The 15,517-nt window shown below is 34.7% G+C and overlaps 2 protein-coding genes across 7 annotated transcripts in view; one reads left to right on the top strand and one right to left on the bottom strand.

Moving 5' to 3' along the window:
• LOC115240486 (palmitoyltransferase ZDHHC5) overlaps positions 1-4,608 on the top strand; it is a 6,030-nt gene extending 1,422 nt beyond the window's left edge. Inside the window, exons 4-10 of one of the 2 annotated variants that reach the window (XM_029815662.1) lie at positions 1-106; positions 187-359; positions 454-648; positions 734-878; positions 1,505-1,719; positions 1,796-1,972; positions 3,236-4,608. In XM_029815662.1, the coding sequence (XP_029671522.1) occupies positions 1-106; positions 187-359; positions 454-648; positions 734-878; positions 1,505-1,719; positions 1,796-1,972; positions 3,236-3,950 (1,726 nt within the window). In that variant the 3' untranslated portion in view covers positions 3,951-4,608. Of the gene's footprint in view, positions 107-186; positions 360-453; positions 667-733; positions 879-1,504; positions 1,720-1,795; positions 1,973-3,235 lie in introns of both variants that reach the window. The other variant, XM_029815661.1, reaches the window with a different exon arrangement.
• A 490-nt stretch (positions 4,609-5,098) lies between these two features.
• LOC115240487 (DNA primase large subunit-like) lies at positions 5,099-9,585 on the bottom strand. 5 transcript variants are annotated; one of them, XM_029815667.1, is made up of 8 exons: positions 9,406-9,584; positions 9,149-9,317; positions 8,656-8,993; positions 8,346-8,573; positions 8,110-8,259; positions 7,604-7,982; positions 7,362-7,523; positions 5,099-7,279 (listed from the first exon to the last, which is right to left on the bottom strand). In XM_029815667.1, exons 1-8 carry the CDS (start codon positions 9,412-9,414, stop codon positions 7,254-7,256), a joined length of 1,461 nt encoding a protein of 486 aa, XP_029671527.1. In that variant the 5' UTR covers positions 9,415-9,584; the 3' UTR covers positions 5,099-7,253. The 5 variants fall into 5 exon arrangements, with proteins under 5 accessions (XP_029671527.1, XP_029671523.1, XP_029671525.1 ...); XM_029815663.1 differs by lacking the exon at positions 5,099-7,279 and having other exon boundaries at positions 7,288-7,523; positions 9,406-9,585; XM_029815665.1 differs by lacking the exon at positions 5,099-7,279 and having other exon boundaries at positions 7,288-7,523; positions 9,412-9,584.
• Positions 9,586-15,517: the final 5,932 nt, after the last annotated feature.

Here is a 15,517-nt window from a genome sequence, read left to right as displayed (position 1 = left end):
CGTCGAGATCAATGGCATTACTGTACGTATGAAGTGGTGTGTCACCTGCAAATTTTATCGACCTCCACGTTGCTCGCATTGCAGTGTCTGTAATCATTGTATTGAGGTACGTATGTTTCGCTTTTGTTAACATTTATTGAGAAACAAATCAATGATTTGTTTAAATAAATTATATATTTTTTTTAGACATTTGACCATCACTGCCCATGGGTGAACAACTGCATTGGTAGGAGGAATTATAGATATTTCTTCTTTTTTCTTCTATCGCTCAGTTTTCATATGCTCAGTATATTCGGGCTTTGTTTATATTATGTACTGGAACATAAACAGCAGCTGGGTGAAGTTAATACTATTGTTGCGTATCCTTTACATGAAAGATAATTTTAGAAAAAATGGTAAAAATTGTATGTGAATCTAACATCAATTTTTATGAGATCCTTAACTTTAGTACAGACTTGTACTCATGGGAGTGGTAGTGCTCTTATTCATTCCAATCTTTGGACTGACTGGCTTTCATGTAGTCCTTGTTTCCAGAGGGCGAACCACTAATGAACAGGTAACAGGCAAATTTAATGGGGGCTACAATCCTTTTTCACGTGGTTGTCTACGCAATTGCTGTTATACACAGTTTGGACCACAATACCCAAGGTATTGCAAGGAGCCAAGGTATTGTAAAATTAATTCTTTGTACAAAAGTTACTTTGTTATAATGCATTTTCTCTGTGTTTTGCAGTTTACTTAAGCCTGATAAATATTCAGGAAAGCGACGTGGAGCTTGTGCATCAGAGATATCTACTATAGGCAGTGAGAACCAGGTAAAGACCTACATGGATAGCAGCAATGGTGTTAGAAATGCCAGTTCAAATGCTTACAATAAGGTAAGAGCTAGTGCAGTTTTGCTTGTCTTCTTACTCTGTGTACAAGACAATCTTGATTCAGAATGCTTGGACTTGAGCTATTATCATCAAGACTCGTATCACTTTTTTATTATTTATTAATATAATTACAAATACACGGACAAATTTTAAAAGCTTACATTCTGAGCACTTTTTTCTGCTTATTGCAGTTTTGAAGCATGTATTTAAGCATGGCTAGTAATATAGTGTTAGTATTGTTAATAAATGTACTTATGAGCAATCTTGTTTGCAAATTGTTTCTTATAGTATTAGCGCTTCTTAGTATTATATTTTGGTGTTTCACTATAAAATTATTATATTATACGAACATATTAATATACAAACATTTTTATATATCTTTTTCATGATATCTGTAGAGTATGAGTTACAGCGATGATACCTCCTCTATCAGTTCCACTCAATCCAGAGTTCTGAAATGTTCTTATTGATTTTCAATGGTTTACATATATCCCATCTCCATCCCATAAACTGATTCTAATGTCCATAGAAAATGTGTAATGTATCACAATGTATATATTATAATATACTCTTGTTTGAAACATTTCCTTTGGGATGAAATGGATAACATGTTGGTTTCCTCTTTACAGTTATCTCCTGGACGAGATGGATCGGATACGGATATGGAACCGACGGCGTCTCAGTCCGCCGACTGTGAACCTACGCCCCCGTTGCAAAGACACGGTTCCAAAAGCAATTTCTTCCTGCCACCTGTGGAGAACAATGAATCTCCCAGGCATCCTCCGTCATCGCAGCTTCGCCATCCAATACACTATCCTAGAGGCAGTCCACATCCAAGGCCAAGGTACGTGTGATAAATACGAGTGATTGACATGCAAAACGCTCTTTCATGATATTCGCGTTACTCGTCGTATTTGCAGAGGGATGAACGGATCTCGAAGTCATACACCCGATCCGTTGTCACCGGAGACAAGTGGTTCGCCCGCAACAGTCCCCCAACGTAGTCAAGGTCCGGGTGGCGCCAGTCCGACGATGCAACAACGCATCAAAGCTATTGGAGTACCTACTCCACTTGCCATATCCAGTCCTATACGAAGGTACATCATATTTTATACATCTGAAAGAGAACAAAAAATATATATATATAGCTCGATTAAGCTGGGAAAAATGTCTTCTAATCGTAATGTAAATATATTTACATGTGATACAAAAATAACGAAATTGTTTTTTTGATCGAGTGCTTATACTTGATCGGCTCTTAAAATATTTGAATACTTGCATTACAATTTCTGATATACTATATTTTTAATTATACATATATATACATATCTTTCGATTTTCGCGATATGTCGCGATTTTCACATTGCACAAAATTATCTCAATGTAGAGAGCAAGAGGGAAGCGCCACACTAGTAATAGTTACATTGCATCTCTTGAGCACGCTGCCAATATACAAAATGAACGATATTCCTCTTATGATATCCTTTTTGTTATACCCTTTAATACAGGGTCTGTCCTTTATAGCTGAACTGAGCTGAACTGGCTGACTAATTCAGAGTTTATCTTTCTCCTTCCAATGTGGAGAGAAAAAGAAATTCTAGTGTAGCTGGTTCAGCTATAAAGAACAGAGTCACAATGTCGGCCTGTCTTGTCAAAATGTCCTTATGTTCCTTACTATCAAACACCTCACTCTTGCTCTTCTTTCTCCTCTTCTGTTCACCATTATTCTCACCTTCCGAATGACGAAAGAACGTGTCAAAAAGGAAAATTGCGCAATGTAGCTTACAATAATATTGTAGAGGATTAGTTTTTGCATGTATATACTACAAGATATATGGTATATAGATAAGTTTGTGTCCCACTGCAGGGGGTGGTAACTGCAAGGAGCTGCTTTCTACCATCATGTTGCAACCTACTGCAGGTAAACACGAACTTCATCCTACGAGGACATACCGTAGTTTACAATTATGCTTTCTTGCATATATTATATCTTTGTATATATAGAAAAACATGGTTATAAAAATATATATACTTTTATACACATACATGCACTCCCACATAGACATACACAAACATATATATATATATATATATATATATATATGTATATATATATATATATATTTCCTAGATTCGCTATTTTTTATGTTTCTTGAATAGATGCTAATTTTTTAACAGGAATGATGCGCTGCTCTCTCTCCTGTATGTCTCGCCAGAGCCGTATTTGTATGGCTACAATGCTCAAGCACTCGCATATTCATCTTGGTTCACTGTACTGTGCATTTGTCGATTATTCGAAAGCATTTTGCGTTTCTGAGGAGATCTCGGAGAAACCTAAAATACGCTGTGTCTATTTACAGATCAAACCCAGGTACACCGACGCAGGTTCGTCGGCCGGATTTCATAGGCGTGAACGAAGCGCCAACGTATTACGACATACAACAAGGAAACAATACACAAGGAATAAGCGTTGCCAGTACCGTCGTTACCGGCTACAGTCCGCAGCGGCGTTTCCTTTCGGAAAGCGAGCTTGTGCGACAGGGCACTGATCATCCGTACTCGAGAACCAATAATACAACGGTCGACAACATACGCGAACTGGCGGGTTCGCCGCAGCGCGGTGTTTACATGTGGAAAGACAATTCGCCCGGCAGTTATCCTACTGCCGCTGGTGGAGGAGCGATGAGCGGTGTGTCTCATCAGTCGCCCTCTCAACGGCCACCCCCGCCCTATGATTATTATCGCTCGAATCCCACAAGCCCAACAACTCAGCAGTATGCCACAAACGCACCCAGAGCGGCGTATCATCCAGCTGTGAGAGGTGGAGTGCCAGTCTTCCCGCCACATCAGTCGCCGCAGATCAAGCGGAAAGCGGCTACGATGGCAACACCCACCACACCGACTTCATCGGGAGACGCCCGGCGTCGACCGATGTCCTTCGTCAGAGCCCTCGAGATGACTGACTCGATGGAAATGGTTTCGGCGCCTAATGATCCGAGATCGTCGCAGAGACCGACGACACCGACACCGGATCGGGCAAGCGTATACGACATGAACTACGAGATATCCGTATAGCCCAGTTTTTCCGTCTCCGTGCCATCCTGCGGCTGGACGGAGATTTTACGAGAGCCGTCGAGCAGTCTGCGTATCTCACGTTCCAACGAGGAAAGAATGTACAGTACCGTTTACGAGATATCCGTCTGAATTCTTCCGCGATCGATGCTTTAGGTCGCGCTTAACGTAAGGGTTAAATTAAAACGCAAACTGTGGCTGGTTCTTTTATTATCACCATGGGATCGCTGTTATTCTTGGAACTTACCACAGTAATCAGGCTACATCAGGCAATTGTAAATCTGGATAAATTGCTATCAGTGATGTGTGTGTGTGTATGTGCGCACGAATTATTTTGTGATTAACAGGGTGTGCGTGTGTGTGTGTGTGTGTGTGTGTGTGTGTATAGCATTCAATCTCAGCAAGAAAGTCGGTCCATATTCGCTGACAAGCGATTTATTGTGTGAATTTATATGAAGCAAAGTAAATATATGCGATAAATCGTTGTTTTTCCGATTCTTCCTTCGGCATTGAAATCTTACGACAATACGACAGTAGAAAACTTACATTTTACAAAAAAAAACATACCAGCATGCAGGTGTCCTGTCGTATTCTGTAATATTATCGATTTAATCGTTAATATATAAAAAAAAAAAAAAAAAAAAAAAAAAAAAAAAAGAAAGAACCTGTTAACTCGGTCCCTTTCACACGAGTGTTTGACCAATCAACGAAAAACGCACGCTAGTATTTGCCCTACACTCTTCGAGCAATCCGATTGGATGCTACAGTGACTTTTCTAAGAGAAACTGAGGTTATATATTTCGTTTAACAGTTAAAGGTCGACATAGGATTAGAGGTAAAATAAGCGCGTTTGCACATTGTTACAAACTAAAAGTTGAAACGTACGACTTTTTCGGTAAAATCAGTAGTTTTAATTATTACAAAAATATTGTGTATTACTGAAATAAAAAATATAAAACTTGTTACAAACTAAAAGTTGAAACGTACGACTTTTTCGGTAAAATCAGTAGTTTTAATTATTACAAAAATATTGTGTATTACTGAAATAAAAAATATAAAACTTGTTACAAACTAAAAGTTGAAACGTATGGCTTTTTCGGTAAAATTAGTAGTTTTAATTATTATAAAAAAAAAAAAAAAGTTCTTAACGAATAAAAATTAAAAAAAAAAAAAAAAAAAAAAAAAAATGGATTCCAGATGTATAGCAGCAAAATATGTCCCGTTTTGTCAACAATAACAATGTTCGGTCTGACTGACGATCCGAATTAACGAGTCGTGGAGACGTCAACGAAAGTATATCCCGAGCGCACAGAGGTTAACCTTTATTGGAAACATCACCGATAAATCGGCCCTCTCGCTTGACAGAAGCAATATTTTTTAGTACACATTTAAGGTCAGTTTAGATTTTTATACAATGACACTACGACTCATCCTCATAAAGAATGCGATATTAATCCAATATTATATTTTCCTTTTTTTTCTGTTTTATCTTCATTGCCTGTAAGGTGAATGATTTGATAAATGGGAGGAGCGTTAAGGATCACACACACTTTATTAAATCCTTATTAGCTCTTCAGATACCAGAGAAGTCCGTCTCCATTAAAAAAGAAAAGAAAAGGAGTTATATAAGCAACTTATGTCATTATCGAGATAGAATAACAAATTCTGTGTAAAATAATCGTGAAATATGTAGCAAATTTTTAATATACATATTTAACAATATTTATACGCGTAAATGATAAAAAGAATACAAGACTTTATATAATTTGACCTGTTTGTTATAAATGATGATTTTATGGATGTGCCCACTAACATATTTTATTTCTATATAAAAGGTTTGTGAAAAAGAGGATATGAGTGTAAAAATAATGTATGAATGAGTGCATTGCATTTTCAGAGTGGAAAATACACAGTTATAGTTTCTTAAATATGTATACAGGGGTGGCTGTTCATATGCGCGTGAACGTAAAAAATAAGAACTATTTTAATTTTGTTAACAAAAAGTTGTAATATACGCATTGCATAAATCATTGCTGCATCCATTGCTGTTAAATTTATGATGCATCCCGCTTTTGAAATTGCATGACGGTTTCTCTATTGTATATGTGTATGAGAAGCCATTATATTGGTTATATTAAATTGATAGACTGCAACGTGATATTAATTGAATTTTGCGCACGCATTCGTTTTACGATGAATTTTTGCGGAATTGACTTGATGTTACACATTGCACATATCATTTCGACATCGTCAGACATCGAAATTTTAGATTGAAGAAACTTATATTTGACATATAACGACTGTTTCAAACAATATTACGAGGATTATAAGTATTTCTTCTGTACTTTGCTGATAAGCTATATTTAGAATTTGTTTAACGCGAAAACTCTCTTTGGATCTTGTTTTCATTAAGATAACAAACTGTGCCAAAAATTTCTCGCACTCTTCAATCATGTAGCCTTGCTTAAAATAGCATTTAACGAGACAACGGTACAACGTTACGAATTGACTAAGGTAATAATGTGTAAGGTATGACAAGTGTTAAGTGTTTATAATTCAGTGTACTTGTACATAACAATACTTCTCTATCACCTAAATGTACATACATATAACATTCGGTACTTACGTATCGCCGCAGCAATCTACAAAATAAAAGTCATGGAACATAGTAAATTGTACTGTGTTATATCGTGGCAATATTTTTGATGCAATGTTTTCTATCTTTTTGTTTTAAGCCTATTATTTTGTTAAGAAAAGATCACATGTTATACGTTAGATTAACCAAGTTCTTAAACTCAATCAATTTAATTACAAACAAAATTTACTATTAAAGTATGTCTCAACTAAAATATTGCATGAATGTATTGATGCACATTTTGTACTGTCATGTTTTTTCATAAATTTGAGAACCATTTAAATATATATGAACTATCAAATCAACTAAAACTAGTATAAACTATATATGAATTGAAAAAAACTGCTATTTTTTTATTGTTAATAAATGTTTATATGATTGTTCATTTTTATTATGATAATTAAGATGAAGATAATCTGAGATTTGAAATTGAAATAAAAAAAAAATTTTTAAAGACTGCTAAAGACTCATCGAAACACTTATCTGTTTTCAGAAATATTATTCTCAAGATAATAATATTTTAGTTTTAAATAAATCAGCATTTATATATATTTATAATTAGAGATTTATAAAAATTGCTATTTGCTTTTTCTCTGTTAACGATATGAAATATAATTTGCGATAGTCCTAATAGTTCCAGCTTCTTCAGATGTTCTTATTTTGTATGTTAATTAATATGCATCTTCTGTTCCCAGATCTAAACATTTAATTTTAATGCAACATTCAGTTTTGTACATGGTAATAAATTATTTGATATGTATAAGATAATGGAATCTTACCATGATAGCGATAGAAGGTATGATGTTTCACACTTTCATTAAAATATACATTTGGATGTTTAAACAAAGTGTCATTAAAACAATTATGTTTAATTTCATAATACTTGTTACATGCTGCAGAATATTGGCCATTCTTTGACAAATTCATTATTGTTGATCTCTCTGGTTTAAATATTAATTAGAATAGATAAAATAAAAATCTATTATTCTTGTATATAAATTAATATCTAGTGCATACTTACCCAATGCATTAAAACCACAGTTGATAAGTTCATCTTCAAGTATATCCTGCAGCATATGTTTAAAAGGACATCCGTGATAATCTCTAGGTCCAACAATTGATTCCATAATTTTTAGACATGTAAAGGGCTGATAATCTCGTCGACTACCCTCCTGTCCAAAGACAAATCTTACTTGGTAGCTGTGCTCTTTGTTAAACATAGCCTCGTCCATTATTTTTGTGAACTCATTCTTCCATAGAATCATTGCATCAGATAAAGAAATTCCTATACCCTTCAGAAACAAACAGTACTGTACTCTACCACCATGTGTAAGATGATGATTCTTCCTTAGTGCTTTGTGAAGCACTCTCATACAGAGAGGATAAGAGGTTTCTGAAAACTATAGCAAAATCATCATTTATAAGAATGTTTAACATGTTAATTATTACAAGACATGTTGTAAAATTCAAAAATTTTCCACTATTAGTGATAAAACTATCAGTGATTAACAATGCATATGCATTTACCTTATCCAACTGATCAAGTGAAACATATTTTTGTACCTCTTGATCCTGTACTAGTATAGTACTCTCAATATGAATATTATTTTCTAAATTGGCAAAAATATGAATGAACCTTTCATCATTATATAAATTAGCTCTATCTTCACGTGCAGCCTAAAATATAATAATATAGAACAGAGAAAATTATAATAGTTGCTAACAGTTTGTAATAATTATTTTTGTACTTCACAGATACTGACTTCAAAACTTGATATTAGAGTATTCTTATAGTATGGCACAAATACAAATGCTATTTCTCCTTCAGGTACAAAAGCTTCACCATTCATAATGAAAACTTTACGTTTCTTAACTAAACTAATTACATGAAAGAAAGGTACTTTGTAAAATTGTGTACTATCAATGTTATTAACATGCGGAGAAGACATTTGAAGATATTCCTTGATATCTTCTTTTTCACTTTGACTGATCTGAAAATAACAGAATACTATTCACTCAAGATAAATAAAAAATAGCAAATTTAAATGATATAACAGATGATAACCAACACACAGGTGTAAAATCAAAGTTATTAATGCGCATAAACTGCTCGATCCCTTCGTTATTTAACGAAGAAAATCTCCATTTGAACAATCTTGTTTCTTGCTTGAAAAACCAGCGCTTTTTGAGTGCATTGAAGGCAACCACAGATCTTAATACAAAATGAGATACATGATCTCTTCTTCTGATATGTATATCCTCATCTGTATGTGATTTACATCCAGGACTACTAATTAGCCTCGCGAATTCATTTATACCTTCCTTGTGCAATTCTTTAACCAAAACAACTTTGCGTTGTGACACAGACATTGTTAATTTTTGTAAATGTATACGTTCTACCAAAGTAAGAACTATAACATATAAAAAAGATATTTTTCTATTAATCACACATATATTGGAGAAAATTACATTATATTAATATATTAATTATATGGATATATATTTTAATAGTAGATGAGATATATGTTGTGAGAGAGAGAGAGAGAGAGAAATACATTCAATTAACCTTTAAGCCGTGTTTCACATATTTCTTGCAGTTCGTCTAGCATTATCTCTCCAAATGGAACATTTTGATACAATTGCAGATCATGAGGATACATATCGCCAAGAGTTTTCGGCGACCATTCGATAGGAACTTGAAATTTTGCTATGGATAGCATATTTCTTGAATAAAACTTTAACAGAATTCAAAACGCAGAATAAAACAATAAATTAAATATATAAATTATCAATCAATTTCTTTTTTATCAAAATTAACATTACGCTTGCCATTTAAATTTTCAGCAAATTGTGTATACGAAAGTGATCTGGATCTGGATATCTGCCCTGTCTATTATATTGAATGTCCTTTGGATTTCCAGAGGACATATACATGTGCAATTAATTGTTAACATTAATTTCGTTTAATATTAATAATTGAATTTGATGCGCACATTTTCACATATTCAAAATAATGCATTTTTCTACGCATGCTAGGATAACTATTGTGCAACTACAGTATGAGGTAATGTTTTTAAGTATTGTATTTACTGACTGTTCACTCAACCTAAAGGAAGACTGAATTGTGATGATGACAATTATGCTGGTAAGATTGCTTTACAAGATCTTAATGTCACGCTACCTATTTATATTATATCATGTTTATTTTCATATTAAGCAGGCAAAAGTAATAACTCGGCACTAATTTGCAAACCAAGAATCCAGCTTGCATCGAATGTCTGGAGGGAATCCATTTACAAAGCACGAGAATCTTTTAAGCGAGAGTTCAATATTATAGTCTCCGCTAATAGAATCTTGTGATCTGTAATGGAATGATCAACGCTCATTCACCAACTTGCAGTGTCTGTTGAAGCAATAATGATTTTGTACTGTTGACGTGTTAGAAGATTGAATATGAAGATTGAGTTTGAAGATTGAACATTTATATCGCTATTCAGTTAGTGAATATATCAACGAAGACAGTGCTTTGGCATATTATATGCAAATGTGGCATATTGTAATATATATATTATTATATATGTATTATATATGTATATATTATATATGTATATTATCTATATCATAAAAGAAAAATCTTATAACATTCTGTTTTAACCGATTTATCAATTTTACAATTACATTGCAGTGTACATATAAATACATTATTTTTCAAAGAATGATCTTGTATCAATATGATAATTATATTGTAATAATTATACTTGAAGATTTACATGTATGTACTGTCTCACATAATGCATATACATATGTTGAAATATGGAATTATTAGAAATATTAGAATAGATATATTTATATATTTGTATATCGGTGTATTTCGTATGGTGAACAATGAAGAATTATACCGTATTCTTTCGCACTTAAAATTTCAAGTATGTCACGGCATCGTAAGATTTCAAGTGCGAAAGAGTGCGGTAAAATTTTTCGTTCACCATATGAAATACACCGATACACAAATATATAAATATATCTATTCTAATATTTCTAATAATTCCATATTTCAACATATGTATATGCATTATATGTGATAGTACATATATGTAAACCTTCAAGTATTTTTTAATTATTATAAATATAATTATCATATTGATACAAGATTATTTCTCTGAAAAATAATGTGTTCATATGTACACTGCAATGTAATTGTAATGCTGATAAATCGGTTAAGAACAAAATGTTGTAAGATTTTTCTTTTGTGAGATATATATAATATGTATAATAATATAAATATTACAATATGCCATATTTGGATATAATATGCCAAAGCACTGTCTTCGTTGATATATTCACTAACTGAATAGCGATATAAATGTTCAATCTTCAAACTCAATCTTCATATTCAATCTTCTAACACGTCAACAGTACAAAATCATTATTGCTTCAACAGACACTGCAAGTTAATGAATGAGCGTTGATCATTCCATTACAGATCACAAGATTCTATTAGCGGAGACTATAATATTGAACTCTCGCTTAAAAGATTCTCGTGCTTTGTTAATGGATTCCCTCCAGACATTCGATGCAAGCTGGATTCTTGGTTTGCAAATTAGTGCCGAGTTATTACTTTTGCCTGCTTAATATGAAAATAAACATGATATAATATAAATAGGTAGCGTGACATTAAGATCTTGTAAAGCAATCTTACCAGCATAATTGTCATCATCACAATTCAGTCTTTCTTTAGGTTAAACGAACAGTCAGAAAACACAATACTTAAAAACATCACCTCATACTGTACTTGTACAATAGTTATCCCAGCACACGTAGACCCAAAAATGATTTATTTCTAGCGTAAAGATCTCACTCTAAATAAAAGAAATTGATTAATGACTTGAAAATTATTAGACTTATGTTACATATACATACTCTTGTATTATAAGCTAAGAAGATATAACAGAAAATACTCGTTTTTAATTGTAATGTCTTATTATTTATATTTAACAATAAGAACTGTCCCACATTACTAAAGTACCCAAGTTCTATCACATTAGCAAAGAATACTTACCCAATGTCATTTTGTACGAAGAGCAAAATCTCGTAAACTTACAAATATGTTTGATACTGAAAACTGATAATAAGATATTAAAATAGTGACATACATGAGGTTAGGATATCTGTCATGTATGCAGTAAGCAATATATAAAAACGACCTGTTAGAATGTTTTTATTTATATATGGTTTTTTTGTTGTATATCTGTGTTTTATGTATGATATATTGTCTGTAAACATTTAATAATTGTACGGTACTCTTTTGCACGTAAAATCTCACGATGTCGTGATATATGTGGAATTTTAATTTCGAAAGAGTACAATTATTAATTGTTTACGGATAGCAAACAACAGGAAAAATATATATATACAAAAAATAAACCCATATATAAATAATAAAAATATTTTAACAGAACGTTTTTATACATTGCCTACTGCACATATGACAGATATCCTAACCTCGCGTATGTCACTGTTTTAATATCTCATTATTGTGTTTGTAGTATTAAACATATATTTGTAAGCTTGCGAGATTTTGCTTTTTCTACATAGTGACCCAGACAGCACAAAATGTCCTCAGGTTCATCCTGAATATGTCCAGGATGGTTCAGGATATTTGTAGGATGTTTTAAGATATTATTATAAATATATTTTATGAAAATTTAATATGCATACATGATTACTTTCGGTTATGTAGGCTATTTAATTTAATTTAGAAATTTTAAGTATTGTAATAAGTATTAATGTCCTGTAAATGTCCATTGGATAACCCCTGGATGTCTGTAGGATATTTGCCCTGTCTATTATATTGGATGCCCTTTGGACGTCCTAAGGACATCCTTGTGCTGTCTGGGTAATAGACAGGGCAGATATCCTACAGACATCCAGGGGTTATCCAATGGACATTTATAGGACATTAATACTTATTACAATACTTAAAATTTCTAAATTATATTAAATAGCCTACATAACCGAAAGTAATCATGTATGCATATTAAATTTTCATAAAATATATTTATAATAATATCTTAAAACATCCTACAAATATCCTGAACCATTCTGAACATATTCAGGATGATCCTGAGGACGTTTTGTGCTGTCTGGGTTAAAACATCCTATGTCCTGAAACCATCCTGGACATATTCAGGATGATCCTGATGAGAATGTTTTGTGCTGTCTGCGATGTAAGCAAGTGATTCAAAAAAATAATGTTGAAACTTTGAAAATTGTAACGATACGTTACCAGCCTCGCGGACCGACCAGCCGCCCACAATTCTGAGGCTCGGCGCCTATGGCGCCCCTAAACTTCCACACCCGTGTCTCGGCCCCACCGTGGGGCCGCCCCACCACGCGCCGACTCGCGTGTGTGGGAGGCCGGCCACCGGTATATAAGGCGCTCCGGCGAGCTACCAGTTCCCGATCCCGATTCCTGTCACGTACAACTCTCCGGATCCTGAACCGACTCTCGCGTTGTACCAGGCTACGGGCTTTCCGTAGTTAGGCCGGGCTTCCCGGTTACTGGGACGGCGCACCCTGATACCTCGCGTTACACCGGGCTACGGGCTTCCCGTAGTTAGGCCGGGCTTCCCGGTTGCCGGGACGGCGCATCCTGATACCCCCCCGCGTTATACCAGGCTACGGGCTTTCCGTAGTTAGGCCGGGCTTCCCGGTTGCTGGGACGGCGCATCCTGATACCCCGCGTTATACGAGGCTACGGGCTTCCCATAGTTAGGCCGGGCTTCTCGGTTGCTGAGACGGCGCATCCTGATACCTCGCGTTACACCAGGCTATGGGCTTTCCGTAGTTAGGCCGGGCTTCCCGGTTGCTGGGACGGCGCTTCCTGCTAGTTGATAAGTCCGTATCGCGTTATACCGTAAGACCGTTCTGTATATACCGCGACCTGTTTGTACCGTAAAACCGCTTTGGTCTCCGCGTCCTAAAGGACTCTAACACCGCTTGTGTATATCGCGACCTGTTTATATCATAAGACCGCTTTGGTCTCCGCGCTCTAAAGCCCGTATCAGACTACGCATTGAAAATTGAGATTCAAGATTCAAGATTGAAATTTGACCAATCAGGACAAAGAAATTTTAGTCTCTTTTGTTCTGATTAGTCAAATTTTAATCTTCAATCTTCAATTTTCAATGCGTAGTCTGATACAAGCAAGATTGAAGATTAAAGATTGGAATTTGACTAATCAGAACAAAAGAGACTAAAATTTCTTTGTCCTGTTTGGTCAAATTCCAATCTTTAATCTCAATCTTCAATGCGTAGTCTGATACGGGCTTAGGGGTAGGCCGCAGAAAGTGCCGACGCCCCGTCCTTCTAAGGATAAGGTAGTCAGGCCGTTGGAATTACGAACGAAGGCCACGCGACACTCGTAGTATTTAAGATCTATTCCGTCCAGCTTAGAATAACCATAGTTTACTTACATGCGAACACCGCGATTGCAGAACACGTCCGCATGAGCCGCGCTCGCTTCCCGAGCTCTACGCGCACCAGCCACACGCGAAACTCTGTACGCAAATTTCTGTATGCACCGCTCTTGCATGTCGCATTGTGAATAACAACTGCTCACGCGAAACTCTGTACGCACCGTTCCCGCATTTTGCATTGTACATATAATATAGCTCAGTGTTGAACTTTGATAATCGCTTAAATAAACATAATTGTTTAAACCGCTTATACCGAGGTAAAGTAAGTTGGAGTTTCCCCCTTCTCCCGAATCCTGGCACCGGCGAGCCTTGATCCGCGACGTACGGGAAAGGTGAACCGTTACAAAATCAAAAAATTGCAATTGCAGCAGCAGCTAATGCAGTTTTGTAGCTTGGACCAGTGAAACTTCAAAAGAAAAGCGACATTATAAGAAAAAACGGATTTGGATATTTGAATTATATTTCAATATATTTTAGTTACAAAAACAACTATATACAATATATCTTATTTGATGTCATTCTTTTTATTTTATCACAATTGTTTACACTTTTTTACTACTTACCACTTTGGTGCATTCCCACACGGAACATGACATCCATTGGACGTCCATATAACCTCCATAACTTCATGCGACATCTATCTCCACAGTGGATATTGTATAGATTTCTAATAGAAATCCATATTATCTCCATGGAAGATGTCGTATATAAATCCATCATGGATGTCCATTAGACATCTGTTATGGCAAAAAGATAGTTCATACTTCAGCCGCTAGTTCGTTTATTTACCGCTATGCGACGCGCGATGCGCCCCATCTCGTATTTGAGTTTCAGTCATGAGAAGTATATAAAACTTGCAAAGAGCAACTGGCAGAAGATTAAAAATGTAATTACTTCTATCAGTTTAATTTCTGATACAATCTCAACATAGGGAATTCAGATATTGGACTTATTTTTTGCTTCCTCATAGAGGAAGCTTTGTTTTCATGACAAAATTTTTTTTTGATTTTTCTATGCCGATGTGTTTAGAATGTTCCAAAACGAAAAATCATATTCCTAAAAGATATCTGTATGTATGTATGTATGTATGTATGTATATGTGAATGTGTGAATGTGTGAATGTGTGTATGTGTGTATGTGTGTATGATGTATGTACGCAATATATTGTACAACCTCTAACTTCCAATTTTTGAGATATCGGGTTAAATTTTTTTACATGGATAAAGTATTATTAAAGGATAGTTGCTACTGAATTTGGTGAGTATTGGTGAAAGGGTTTATTTTTTATAAAATTTTGAATTTTTTGAGAAATGTCTGTACACGCTGTAACTTTTAGTAAATTTGAGATATCTCACAAAGCTTCCTGTATGAGGAAGCAAAAATTGAAAAATCCGTATGCTTAAAGTAGCTTAAGCTTTGTAAGATAAAATGATGAGGAAGCAATGTGCAAGTTTCTA

The sequence above is a fragment of the Formica exsecta genome, unplaced genomic scaffold, assembly GCF_003651465.1.
Source record: "Formica exsecta isolate Colony F162 unplaced genomic scaffold, ASM365146v1 scaffold436, whole genome shotgun sequence".
Classification (NCBI taxonomy): Eukaryota; Metazoa; Arthropoda; class Insecta; order Hymenoptera; family Formicidae; genus Formica; species Formica exsecta.
The sequence above is the reverse complement of the archived record's forward strand: the minus strand, read 5'-3'. Positions and strand labels throughout refer to the sequence as shown.

What these genes read in the sequence shown, in the direction of transcription:
- LOC115240487 (XM_029815663.1), bottom strand. An exon ending in ATGTGAAACACGGCTTAAAG is followed by an intron (nt 8,994 to 9,148) that starts GTTAATTGAATG and finishes TATATGTTATAG; the next exon opens with TTCTTACTTTGGTAGAACGT. An exon ending in CTCTAATATCAAGTTTTGAA is followed by an intron (nt 8,260 to 8,345) that starts GTCAGTATCTGT and finishes ATTATATTTTAG; the next exon opens with GCTGCACGTGAAGATAGAGC.